The 14602-nt window shown below is 35.9% G+C and overlaps 1 protein-coding gene across 1 annotated transcript; it reads left to right on the plus strand.

Annotated features, from left to right (window-relative positions):
- Positions 1 to 1252: 1252 nt before the first annotated feature.
- Positions 1253 to 13818, plus strand: zmym2 (zinc finger MYM-type containing 2). Its single transcript, NM_001123434.1, is given in 6 exon segments — positions 1253 to 1381; positions 1560 to 2381; positions 4394 to 4718; positions 7358 to 7520; positions 8470 to 8682; positions 13424 to 13818. Coding segments are annotated over 5 exon segments (1509 nt in total). The 5' UTR covers positions 1253 to 1381; positions 1560 to 1630; the 3' UTR covers positions 13481 to 13818.
- The last annotated feature ends 784 nt before the right edge of the window (positions 13819 to 14602 follow it).

Genomic DNA, 14602 nt, shown 5'->3' on the forward strand with positions numbered 1-14602 from the left:
TTAGCCAAATCTTGTCTATATAGGTAAACTTCCTTGGTTCTTTTAGCAAGGCTTACAGGTCTTAAAGGAAACTGTACAGAAAAAGCATATTTGGGGGGTGTGGATTAACGTTGTCTTATATCAAAGCTTTTGCAATTCCTGCCATCAACAATATTGCTTAGGTGTTTAATACCCAGCTGTGCCCATCTGACAAAGATTGGAAATAGGGAAGATACTTATTGCCCCACAGCGGGTCTGGGGAAACCAAGTCAGCTTCAAATTTAATTAGGGTGATAAATGGAATGATTGCTTTTTTTCTGCCCTTGATATTTATGGAGCTATAGCTAAATGGCTAAAACAGCATTGTTTTCATATATCTTTAACCTTATTTGCCAGTGGGGGCTTAAAAAAAGCTGAACATCAAAGTGGGGCGAAAATCCGTACTATATAGCAAAACGTTTTTTGACATTCCTTATCACCTTCTAAATGTTTTTTTCCCATTTCATTATTTTCATTATACAAAAAAAAAAACTTTATTTTTTTCCTACATTACTTGATACATATTTTTATTTGGTCCTGCTAAGCTTAATCCCTGAGTATTATTAAAATTGCTGTTACAATTAATAAAATAGTAGCTTAGTTTACAGAGTTTGCAGAGAAATATAACAATGTATCTAATTGTAACATTTCAGAGTCTGAATTGCCAAACTGCTACAATACAACACTAGAGAGGAACATCAAAGTTTTTGTGTTTGGAAACAGTAGAGAAAAAATACAAAGCAATTGAAAAAAATGATATAGTGTACTTCAGAAATCAACTAAACTAAAGAAATATCTCTTATATGCATAAATTAATTGGTCAGAATAGGATCCCATAAAAAATACTATTTTGTTATCCCAACAAAAACTGTAAAAATTTCCCAATCAAAACAATAATCAACCAGAAAGTATGTTCAGCACAAACCTTATTTATTGAACCAGTGCTGAAAAATGGGGTATCCTTTTTTGGGAGATGCAATCAATTTTACACTTCAGTTTCACTTCACTTTATTTTATTGTTTACTTTAGGGATCATGCTTTCAGCAAAGGAGCCACTTTTTTGTCAGAATCATTACAGCTCACTTAATGTAGATTACATGCACTTTTCTGCTTTGCCAAAGAGGGTCAAATTTTGACACATTTATCCTACGTTTTACCACTTTGTATTTATTTATTTTTTAATCCTGAGCATATGCTAAAGTGTATTTGTCTTTTATATTTGTCTGCAGATATACTACTGTGAGTTGTAATTTTAAGAACCGTGTATTTAAAAGGTAAAGGTGTGCATGCAGTCTATTGTGTCTTTGCCAAGATGGCAGCATCTTCCAACGGCTGGGGAAGCCTTTAACATTATGTAATAAAGGTAAGTTAATTTTCTATATATGTTAGCATGATTAATGGCACATAGAAGAACTGCTGTTCTGATTATAGTTCTCCACCATTTTTATGTTGTAGAGGGGGTTTTACTACTGATCAGTGCTGAGTATTTGGATCATTTTGAGATACACCTAGATTTATCTTTTTTGTTTCTTTTATCACAGGGTTTGTAATGGATAGTGGTACAGTAAACGATTGGAACATATAAATAAGTTCTCCTTTTTTATCTATTAAAATGGCTACTGGACTAAAAAATGTTGGCACTGCTTTTGGAGGACCAACACCCTCCAATACCTTCCAAAGCACTCCTGTTGATGATGATGATGATGTTGTTTTCATTGAACCCGTACAAATTGCACAGAATACTGCAGCAACTGAACAGAGAAATGTTGGATTTTCATCATCAAAAAATGAATTTCATAGGAATGACTCAAAATCACATTCTTCCAACAAGGATTTGGATTCTTTTAAGGGGGCAATAAGTGAGACAATCATCATTGATGATGAGGAAGATGTAGTTCTCAGTCATGTGCCTGATAAGCATACTTCTAGTTTTAGTGAGCGGAGACCTATGGATTCCAGCAGACCTGTCAGTTTGGATTTCCCTTCTTCCTCCAGCTTCTCAAGAAACAATGTTAATACTGCAATGACAAGTGCTGGTATTACTACAGAGCCAGATTCTGAGATTCAGATTGCTAATGTAACTACTTTAGATTCTGGCATAAATTCTGTGAATGATGGCCAGATTCAGAATGCTGAGGTGCGAGATATGAATCTTATGATAACCCATGTGACATCTCTGCAGAACCCTGGCTTAGGAGACCTGCCAAATGGAATGCAGTCAAGTAATTTTGGGGTTCATGTGCAGACGTATCCCTCTCAAGGTTCACAAAACAAAACTGGCATGGGACCATATAATCCAGGTAGAATTAATGTCGGTGGGGATGTATTTCAAAATGGAGAGTCAGCATCACATCACAATCCTGGTAAGTAATAATTTGAACGTGCATGCTGAAAATGCCTATTGCTGGAGTTTCCAAACAAATATCGTTTGGTTTTACCTGCCCTTTGACAAAACAATGTTTTAAAGATATGAAAATGCATTGCCTTCAATCACTTCAGACAACCGAGGATCTTTAACGTTGGACAAAATTATTTGTGTAGCAATCGCACATAACTTTGCCTTGGTCATAAAATTGCTTTATTTTCCTCAAACATCTTTAGTCAATATTTTGCTTATAAAATATGAAATTTATACTTACAGGCTGAGAACTTGGGCATTATGGAGGGGGGATAAGTTTCTTCAACTTTTTTATGTAACAGTGCTTACTCACTTATGCTGTTCTCATCAGCGATGCAACTGCAATAGTCTCTCACCCAGTTAATCTTTCAATTTTAACCACCCATACGCTACTTGCTGGTTAATTTAGCAGCACCATCACCAATGCTTCAGGAGCATGCTTTGGGCATGCTAAGTAGGCGTGAATGCTGCTACTTGCCTGTGCAAAGTGATATCCATTGGTAGTTGGGAAACTATGAACGTCTAGCCTGTTTCACTAGACATAAGGCATGACTATAGCAGTGTAGTAGGTAGTGTGAATTTCTAGGAAAATTTTATGCATTTAATTCCCAGCAAGACCAATCTTTTTTCAAGTCGTTTATTCAGTTTTAAGAAGTGATTAACAGAACAACATTTAGACAACTATTTGCATATTTCAAACACTTTATTTTGTGATACTTCATACATATTTATTGGCACAACAGTCCTTAAACGTGAGAGATATTAGACAATTTTAATCCCTCATCTGTGGTGTTATCACTTATGACAATTAATAAACATAATACACTGAAGTCTTCTTCAAATAAAGATATTCATGGCCTTCCTGCTATGTTTACAATCTATATTTTTTTAATGTTATTAACAGGATTAAATAGTGCTGTTTTGACGTCAGACATTTAAAAATTCAGCCTTCTTCAGCAGAAGCTCAATGAGCAGACCTTCTTGCCTATTGTTTTAAATCAGTTTCTTGCTTAAAATAAGAAAATTAAACAATTTTATGGCAATGACACACCAGGAGATTAATCTGGCTTGATAAATCTCCTCTACATAACTAATCTCCTTCAAATGCTTTCCCACTGGCTAGATTAAAAATTGCCGGTGGGAAAACATATGTGGAGTGGCTACTTTGCAAAGTTGCCTTTTTGAGGAAACTAGCCAAATTGCTTACGTTTCCCCACCAGCAATTGCAGCTGGTGGGAAAGAAACAAGAAATGTTTTGTCGTATGCAATATTTATTGTGGCCCACAAAACTCCTGTATGTCATTGCCCTAACTTTATTAAATCTGATTCTGTCCAGTGCCTGTTTGCTATATCTAGTCCACAGATAAGTCCTCTCTATAATGAGCAGCTCTTTGTCTTAAAGCCTAACAGAGGCTGCAGCTTGTAGAAGGGAGGGATTTGTTTATACTGAGCTAATTATATCCATTTAAGTAAATGACCCTGTTACAGGGGGTGAGTTCAAGACAAAAAAAAAAACCTTTTTTCATCTGTCCTGTTATAATGCAAAAAAAATAGGAAATGTATTTATTAAAATAGTCATAATACAATTTTAACACCAGACAGCTCAACAATAGATATGTATACATGTGATGATAGGTATGTATTTAAATGGGGTTTAATTTGTCCTAACAGAAAAGGCAATGTTTCTGGTCTCCCAGCTTGCCTACTGAACAGTGGTTTGTGTTGCTTTATTCAGTCTAAAATCATATGGAAAGGCTGAAGCTTTGGGCCTGACCTTTCATGAAACTAGGCTTGAGCAAGGGCCAGGTAGGCCCGGAACATCGCCTTTCTTTAAGCGTATGGGTTAAATAACACACACCGCTGTTTAATGTGCTATTTATTTTTTTAATAATGTTAGTCTTGTGATGTACACATCCCCTTTAAACAAGCCACTGATAACCCCCAGTTTAATTAATTGTATTTATTTTTATTCACCAGATTCCTGGATATCTCAGTCTGCTTCATTTCCTAGGAACCAAAAGCAGACTGGAGTGGATTCTCTTTCACCTGTAGCCTCACTTCCAAAACAGGTTTTTCAGCCTCCACAGCAACAGCAGCAGCAGCAGCAACAGCAGCAGCAGTCCCAACAGCAGCAGCCCTCAAAAGCTGTTAAAGTCACTTGTGCAAACTGCAAGAAGCCACTTCAGAAGGGACAGACAGCATATCAGAGGAAAGGATCAACTCATCTGTTTTGTTCAACAGTTTGCTTGTCAACATTTTCACATAAACCAGCCCCAAAGAAGCTCTGCACTATGTGTAAGAAGTAAGTATCTTATTAAGGAAATACTATCATGGGAAAACATGATTTTTTTTATTTTTTTTTTATTTATTTTCAAAACACATCAGTGAATTGACCTTCTCCAGCAGAATCCTGCATTGAAATCCATTTTTTAAAGAGAGATTTTTTTTTTTATATTTAATTTTGAAATTTCACATGGGCCTAGCCATGTCCTTCATATCCCAGGGTGCCACAGACATGTGGCTTCGATACACTCCCCCCAGCATCTGATCAGCAGAACAAGACAGCAGCTACCGACACCTGTATTGCTAATAGTGGTAGATATCAGAATAGCACTCAATAGTAAAACATTGAAGAAACAATAGCTAAACTGAAAGCCGTTCTAATGTGTAGCACTGGCTCTTTCTGAAAGCTCAGACACAAGGCACTGAGATGATGCCTACACACCAATATCAAAACTAAAAAAAAATACATTTGTTGGTTTAAGAATAACATTTTAAATGGTAAAGTGAGTTCACTTTAGTTGCTATGTAAAGAGCATCATTTAAAAATAAAAAATACACCATAAAAATCATGACCAAATCCAAGGGGAAATGTCGCAATGGTACTGTTGAAATTAAAGGTACAGCACCTTAAAACTAACTTTCAGCATGTAGACATTCATTTAATAATTATTTTTATTTATTTTTTTCAATACATATTCACATTTGTTTTATGGTACTCTCAAGCTTGAAACTTTAAAGGAGAAGGAAAGGTAAAAACTAAGTAAGCTTTATCAGAAAGGTCTATGTAAATACAGCCATAAGCACTCACAGAAAAGCTGCACTAAGTCCTCTATCAAAAGAAACACAGAATTTTTTTTCCCTTTTTATACACAAGTTCTTGGGTATCGGACTTCCTGCTCTCAGAAAAATTAGGGAACAGCAGGAGTCTGCTCAGTTTGCCTTCTCTCTCCCTCTCCCCCACCTATCAGAATTTGCTCTCCCTTCCAACTGTGCTGTGTAACCTTTGCTACCAGCAGCTAGAGCTGCAGCATGGAAGCTACTGAGACCAATCTTAAACTTAAACAGTGTAAGCTTGTAGGGCTGTTTACTCAGGTATGGTAAAGCATTCTGCAGAATAATTATGGTGTTCTAGGTGGCACTAATTTGGCTAATCTATTGGCAGTAAAATGATAAAATGCCTTTCCTTCTCCTTTAACTGCTTTCTGACTGCTGTGGCTTAAGTCATTTAAAAAATAGTCTATGTAATCATGATATGTTTTGCATTTTCTCTTTCTGCATATCTTTATCAAGCCCAAACTTGTATAGTTACAGGGCATATGAGGCAAGCATGTTTCATGTTGCACAATTCCTTTTGTGTTTTTGCTTTCCTGGAAAAAAAGCTCTACAAAATTTAGTTGCAGATGCTCTCATATACCTTTTTAGGTGATAATTGTATTATGGGAAAGTGATATGTTTAATTCCTGTATACAGAAGGATTTTGTAGCAGATGAGAATTATGGAAGAAATACAAAAAGGGTTACTTACTCTGAAGGAAAAAGTGCGCAGCCATTAGTGCTCACTTTCCGAGCAATTGCGGCGCCCTCTGACACTTCCTAACTTCCGCATCTGAATGACACACAAATTTATATTTCTTTTAATTAAAAGAATCAAAAGTTACAAACATATATTACAAATATAGGTAAATTGTAATCGTAATGTATTATAAAATGAATAAACCCCCTGTTGTAAAATATAAGCATATTATAAGTCAGTGATAAGTTCATTGACCATACGAAGGCACAAGGCTGAAGGCAGAGTGCTTTTATACAGGTCATGGAATTCCAAGGTGACTTCTAATATCCTCAAATTTTTTACAAGTTTTAGTAAGTCATGTGACAAATTACGCCACTAGCTAGAGATGTTTATAAACTTTACTACTTCTTTTCAAATCTGTCTGTTTTATTAACTGAAATAAATTGTAACCGTGCATAACAAAAGTAGCAACAACAATAACTCCAGTCTACACTGATTATTCAGGTCTAGCTGTCTCCAGCAAGGTCTTAGCCCCCACTTATATTCCATATGTATACATTTTTAACAGTCTTGGCTCTCCTCAGGAGTTTTAGAAATCTCTCTCCCTCAGCAACTCCTTTTACACTCCTTTGGCAGAGAGCTCCCTGTCCCCAGGTGGTGACTCAACAAAGTGAGATGGTTCCTCTATAAATGTGATGTTATGTTAAAATTATATAATTTGAGCACCACAGATTATGGAATTGTTTAACTGGGTTTTATTCAGATTACAAAACCTGTGTTGAATGTGTCACATCTTCATGTCCTCCCAATACAGTTTTCTGTGGTAATTCTATGAGAAATACTCGATATAAAGTCAAAACCAAAATGTTACATTTTCCCAGGTTCCGTGAAAAAAAGTGTACTTTTTATGAAAACATAAACCTATGTTTAAAAATAAAGCAATTTGCCTGTATGGGGCCAGAAACAAACTTTCTAGGAAAACTTAAAATTGGGGTTCAGCTGTATAACTGGAGGTAAACTGATTGAATAACTAAATGACTGTAAAATAATTATTGCTTTTTATATGGTTTTTTTTATAGTCCTGAGTGACACCTAAGCAGTTGCTATTAAAAGTTTTCATGTGAAATTGTTTTATTTTTTTCAAAGGGATATTACAACGATGAAAGGGACAATTGTTGCCCAGGTTGATTCAAGTGAGTCCTTTCAGGAGTTCTGTAGTACATATTGTTTGTCGGTCTACGAGGACAAACAGAATGCTTCCAAGAATCAGAACAAATCAAGATGCACTATTTGTGGCAAATTAACAGAGGTAAAGTTTTTTTCATATTTAATTCAGCAATAACATTTAAAGGAACAGTAACACCAAAAAATGAAAGTGTATAACAGGAACTAAAATATAATGTGCTGCTGCCCTGCACTGGTAAAAGTCGTGTGTTTACAGAAAGTCTACTATAATTTATATAAATAAGATGCTGTGTAGTATGGAGGCAGCCATTCGAAGGAGAAAAAGCACAGGCACATAGCAGATAACAGATAACAGATAAAACAAACTTGTCTGTTATCTGCTAAGCAAACCTGTGCCTTTTCTCCTTTTTTCCAGCTTAAATGGCTGCCCCCGTGGCTACACAGCAGCTTATTATATAAATTATAGTAGTGTTACTGTAGCAAACACACCAGTTTTACCAGTGCTGGGCAACAGTGCATTATATTTTCATTACTTTAAAGCTCTTATTTTTTGGTGTTACTGTTCCTTTAAAGAGATAGCTACACCACTAATACCTTAAATTGTGCTGGTCCTTTTTATAGGTGTATATGGATGTTGGCAAAACAGGTTTAGAAACATATGCTTACAAAAGTAGACTTATCAGCGAAAATTGTGTAATATGACCTATAGGTAAAGAGAGTTGTGTGTTTTTTTTTTTTTTTTTTTTTATAGTGGATTTATGTACAGTGTTCTACATGTGTGCTTCCAACCAGCTTTGTCTACAATTCCCATCATCTGGCTGACAGCTTGTGGTGTGCTTTGAGCTGTTAGCATCTCAGTCCGTAGTTCTCCAGGTTGAAAATCCCCTGAAGGGCCCAATTGTTGTTAAGGGCCCCCTGTAGTTTACAAACAGGTTACAGATAGAGGAAAACATTGCTGTAGCAGCTGTTTAGACATAGTATAAATTCAAAAAGTGTAATGGTCATATTCAAGCTTGACCCACTTTTCACTTTAACACTATAAGAACTAAAGAATCTCTTTTTTTTCCCTACAGATTCGCCATGAGGTTAGCTTTAAAAACATGACACACAAGCTTTGTAGTGATCACTGCTTCAACCGATACAGGATGGCGAATGGCTTGGTCATGAATTGTTGTGAGCACTGCGGTGAATACTTACCGAGCAAAGGAGCTGGAAATAATATACTTATGGTCGATGGCCAATGGAAGAGGTTTTGTAGCCAAGCCTGCCTCAGTGATTTTAAGATGGTAAACTCTTTTTCAAGTTATCCCAAGTAACGCTACTGAAAGAAAGGAAAAAAAAAAATCACTATTTTGATCCTTTCAGAAAATTTCTGTGCTGACTATGCATTGGTGCCAAAGTCCTTCAATAGGTTAACAATTCAGCAATTATGTATCTCTTATACATAAACACTTGACCAAAAATCTGTAACAAACATACAAATTAAACATACCACATGTTTTGTCATGTTGTCGCTGTTTTTAAGTTGTAGCTGAAATTGAAATGATTGGTTTGTGAAGGTGCATTTTGTAATGGTACGCAAGAAGGACCACACTTTTAAAAAGGGATATTATAATAAGTATAGTTTCAGAAAATACAAGGCTTTGTTTTTTACCACGTATGAAGAATAACTAAGGTTCTTTATGTAGATATGTATGGATTTACTGAACATTTATGTACAGTACATGAAAAATATCAAACTTTTAAACAGGCTATATTTTCCCTTTATAAAAACATCAGTTTGGTAGCTGAATCAGTCAGGGAAGTTGGGGTTTCCCTATCACCCATACAAAAGTGATACAAGTAAAACATGTATGCAGTAGAATATAGGTTGCATTATAGTAATAAGTTTTAAAATAGTTTAATTTCTCACATGTTAAAATATTATGTAAAATATTATGACTATATGAAATAATAGATGTCTTTCTAAAACCTGAGTAAGAGACTCCCCGCATAGACCTCCTATTAACACTTTATTTAATATAACCAAATATGTTCAAGAATATTTAACTTCAGATTTTAATAACCTTTATAAATGCACAAAGCCTAATCATTTGTGGGATTATATGGAGGAGCAAACTTCTAAATGACTCATTTAGAATGATGTTCAATTATTTATTATCCTATGCTGTGTTTTTTTTTTTTAATAACTTTACTCAGGCAGTTTTGTAGCAAGTAAAATTTATTACACATTGATGCTTGCATATGATATGTGTATAGCTTTGTTTGCATATTATGTTGTCGTGATTAATGATTTCTTACCAACAAAAAATGCCTGTGAGCAGGAATGGTTTGTAACTGTCCCATAGGTGCAGAGGTACATATATAAATGAAATGATTGTTTCTTGCTGGTTTGGTACACTGCAAGAGACTTTGTTAGGTTTATATGTGTTGTTCCAGGTGGGCCAAATAGTTATAATATAACCTTACAATTTAGTATAATTGTAAACAACTATAGCTTGCAAAGTATCAGAATATATTATAAATTGCTTTCTGGTCACAGGAAATTTTTGGTGTTCTTGATTCAAGATTTTGTTTCTTCTGGAATTTGTGCTGTTTTGATGCAGTTCCATGGGAAACCTAAAATCAGGATTTTACTGTATTAACTTGTGGCAGACAAAACAAATACTCTGCTTCTGTCAGATATGGTGGCTTGCTGGTTTACTGGAAAAGATTTATGAAGGGTGTGGCCATGCAGTAGTTTTGCATTCTGAGAGTCTTTAATAAATAAGCCCCCCCTGGAACATCAGATCAGCCAGTGAAACCCAAGAGCCTTTGGCTAGTCTGCCAGAGGACATTTCCTAAACATGGCACATATAAACTGCAGCCCCTCACTAATCCTTATTCCTGCACTTGTTTTGTGTTACCCAACCAATATATGTTGACTGATTGGCTTTCATATGGGAAATGGTTTAATGTGGGCGTAGTCACATTTCTGTTCTTGAGGTGGAAGTGTTGATGCAGGTTGTTATTTAATGATTGTGATGTGTGTATATAGATTGCTATTGTTGCTTACACTGCATACTGGTTAATGCTTTTAGATTACACCCAGCATCATTAATTCAGTTTTTAATTAAGTGTATGGTGCTGTATTTTGGTAGTAAAAAAAATAATTAAATAAATTGAGACAGGAAGCATAGAGTGTGTTTGTGAAAAGCACTTCTATTTTAGATGTAATGGAGGAGTTCTACATATTACGGGGCAGTTCTGGCGCTACATTGGCTGCCTGTTTGCTTTTTGTTATACATGCAAATAGTTGTTTTTTTTTTTGTTTTTTTTTATTACAGTTAGAACTGTCAAGTTGGTGGTTTATTTTGATTGTTTTGGTACTTTTTTGATACACAACTCTGTACAGATCATATATAATGTAATTTTGTTACACCTCTTTTCTATTTTTTTTTTTTTTTTTTTACAAGCTATAGCTTTCTATTTGTTTAACAAATAGTGTTTGCTAAACAAATTTGTTTCCTCGCCCCCCTTTAATAAATTGTCTTATGACAATTGTGCCAATTCCTACAGCTATCCCAGAGCTCCCAGACTTACCTTTTAGCATGGGTCTCCTTCTTCAAACCTTGTGCACCATGCATACAGGGTGTCATACAGGCTAGCCATCTTTAAAAGAAAAAAAATAGATTGGCAAATCAGAAGTCTAAAAGAACTGTACCCCGAGGGCTTGTTTAACTGGCCCAGATTGTTGCTTTATGATCCTCATGGGTATTGTGAAGACACAAGGTATAAATCAGATATAAAGGGCCCATATGTGGAAACAGCAGGATAAGCAGAATTTTAAAGGAATCCGGAGAGCATATTTGGTATGGTAACAATTTTTGGCCTTGATATAGGTAACAACTTTGTGGATGGAAAAGCATCTAGAAGGATCTTCACAGGGGACAGAGAAGACAATAGTGGTCTGAGAAAACCATGAAGTTTGATTATAGAAAATTAACTTTACTGTGAGGAAGGAAAAACATGCATTTAATGAGCAGTTCATCTTTACAGAACCTATAGTTTTAAGAAATAAATACTTGAATAATATATATTTTCTTTTTAGTATTTTAATTTTTTCCTTCTGACCTAAGCTCTGTAAATTATGCAGTACATTACAGAGATTATTCATCATTCCTATCAGTCCCTGCTCTAGTGGAGTTTATAATCTAAGGTCCCTATCACATATACACACATTAGAATCAAATTTTTTTTTTTTTAATACGCCAGGTAATCGTGATGTGCATCCACACAGCTTCCGTGGGTTGTAGGCAGGTTCAGGCTGAACTCTTCCATGCGCTGCCCTCGACCTTTACAATGCCTTCCACCTTTTGATGTCAGTATTTGAGCCTTTTGTCCCTCCCCTTATGGATTTGTGCCCACATGTCCTGCCCTTTTTGTCACATCAGAGAGAGATGGGTTTCAGTTTAGAGTCTGATGCAGGTTGAATTTTTGTCAGCCTACACATTAGTGATGTGCGGTTCACGAAAAACCCGACTCGCACCCGACCCAAACCCTACCCGACCTGGCTTTTTCCCTTTCTCCACTCTATTTATAGTCCCGCGCCTGCCCCGCAATGACATCACAAAAGGGGCGGGGCGTGCGTCTATAAATTCACAAGCCGGAAAAGAAAGCCGTCAGTGTTAGGTTGCGGGCAGGTAAGGTGAGCAGAAGAGCTAAACCCGAACCCACCCGCAAGTGATTTTGCGAGACTAGCCCGACACCGAGGTCCCGCGGTTATAGTCCCTGCGTGTATGTTTTGAAGTGTGGGAGGGAACTGGATTCCCCTAAGGAACCTACACAGACACAGTACATTAGTTCATACTTCCCCCAGCAGTTTTGTAGAAATGATCATAATTAATGTATCCATTGTAGCAGCTTGCTCTGGTCCAGACTTTTGTAAATCTGAGGGAGTCTGCTTAGCTTCTTTGGTCACTTCAGAGAAAGCTATCCACTAATAAATCAAATGATGACATTTATAAAGTCAGCAGTCTGCTTCACTGAGAAGGGGAATGAAAACAAATTAATTTAAAGGACATGTAAACCCAAAAAAATAATCATTTGCTTTTGAAAGCAGCATTTACTTAACTTCTGGTAATGACTTTTTAAACAATGTGGCAAAAACCAATCTCCTCCAGCAACACAGGTTTGTCAGTCTGCTGCCTTGTGTTACATTGTTTCAGCAGTCAGAGCCACCAGGGCAGAGAGTAAAGGACAGACACTGCTTGTAATAACGATTACATATACAAATAACCTGAAAACATTACAAATTTGTAATTAATGTGTAAGTGTGATTCTGATTAGAATTATATTTTCTTAGGCAAAATTTTATTTTGGCAGTTGACGTCCTTTAAGAAAAAAAGTAAAAAAACAGAGAAAATTCTATTTTTGTTGTGTGGAAATGATTCTAAACTGCACTTAAAGATGTTTGCAGTTAATGGGGTTCCCTTCTTTTCATTGGCATAAGGTGTTATGGCGTGGCATTAGATACTTTAGAATAAGATTGTTCAAGCACAAACTAGGGATAGTTTCTTCAGGAACCAATCAGATTGCCTTAATGGATTTGACGTCTGCCTTCAGGTGGTGAATGGCCATGGCTTTATGTGGTTTGATTAGGAAATGCTTACAAGATGGTGCACTTTCATTGGGCTTGCAGTTGATATGAATGGTACAGGCAATGCTCTATCAAGCTCATTGCCTTTTATGTACTGGTTACCAGGGCTAGAGATTTGGGCCAGGAAGCATAAATAATAGTTATATATTGAAATATTGACTTGTTTGGTCTAAACCTGTAGTGACTTTACACACTTTTTGCTTTTCAAGGAACCAGTTTCTTTCTATATAGTGTACTGAGGTGAATAAGGGGGCATGTGTAGTTACTGTCTATTTTGGTGTCTTGGTGGAAGGTCTAAATGGTTGCATTTCTGCCTAATCTAATCTTATTTAATGCATCTTACTATGTGATCCTAGGATACTTTTTGTCTTTTTTTTTTTTTTAACTAGATATCAGGAACAGGATTTTACATTGGGAAAGGAAGTAGAGTGCTCTGGAACAAATGATCCAAGTTGTCCTATTAATGAGCAAAGAATCCAAATATTGTAAATTGGAGTAGAGGGTAACATACTTTCACAGCTTGGTCTTGATATTTATGACATTCAGCTCAGGATGGTAATTATGTTTGACCATTTCTGTGTGTAAATAATTTGATAACTGTTATCTGCAGAGTTCATCTGGCAATTTTTATTACTGTATGTTTTTTTTTTCTTGTGTAGCACAAAATTCTAACAATTTTCTTCAACAATAATAATGTTTGCATACATTTATTCTGTAGGCAAAAAAGTAGAATTGTAACTTGTATACTAATGTCATTAAAGTATCAACATTTTATTAAAAAAAATAAAGCGTTGATGTAATTTATTTCAGCCTGCCATCCTGTGGTCACAATGCTGAATAACACTTTATAATGCTTGACTACTTGCACCAATGTAGCGTTATAATGGTTATGCAATTTCCCTGCCTTTCATTAGAGACAATCTAGTTCTGTGCGCTGCAATTAATTTGGATTATCTTGGAGAGATATCACATTGTTTTAAGATGGAATGCATTTTTTCTTCAGCGTTGGTGACAACTCTTGAATTATGTCTGCCCAAGGGGGGAGGAGGAGAGTTGGCTTAGAGGTTCAGTAATCAGCCTTTGCTATGGGATCTCGTGCAGGGGACTTTGGTTCGATTCCCTGTGGCAACTCCTTGTGACCCTGAAGTCACATAATCTCCCAGTTTCCTGAGTGTGCCTATAATGGCTGCCTTGCTGGCTGTAAAAGTGCTTAGATGCCTATGGGAGAAAAGTACTGTATAAATCGCCCACATTTTTTTGTTTCTTACACATATTTTGACACCTCAAAGCAGTATAGTTTAAAAGTAAGCACCCACTCGGATTGTAAAGCTGTTATATCAGTGTGCAGTGTACTACATAAATTCATCAGAAAGAGAAAATATCAGAAAAATTCTAAGGGGCAGACTTATCAAATGTCAAATCTTTTTTTCAGTGCTAATTATAACACTTTTAACTACATTTTCATGAAAAACACTAATGTAAAAAACTTCATTTTAAAACTTGCAAGGTCATGTAGAAGTCAATGGCAGCTGTCCTAGGTGTTTTTCTTGCAGTCCTTTCACTTTGTG

Source organism: Xenopus tropicalis, chromosome 2 (assembly GCF_000004195.4).
Source record: "Xenopus tropicalis strain Nigerian chromosome 2, UCB_Xtro_10.0, whole genome shotgun sequence".
Taxonomy (NCBI): domain Eukaryota; kingdom Metazoa; phylum Chordata; class Amphibia; order Anura; family Pipidae; genus Xenopus; species Xenopus tropicalis.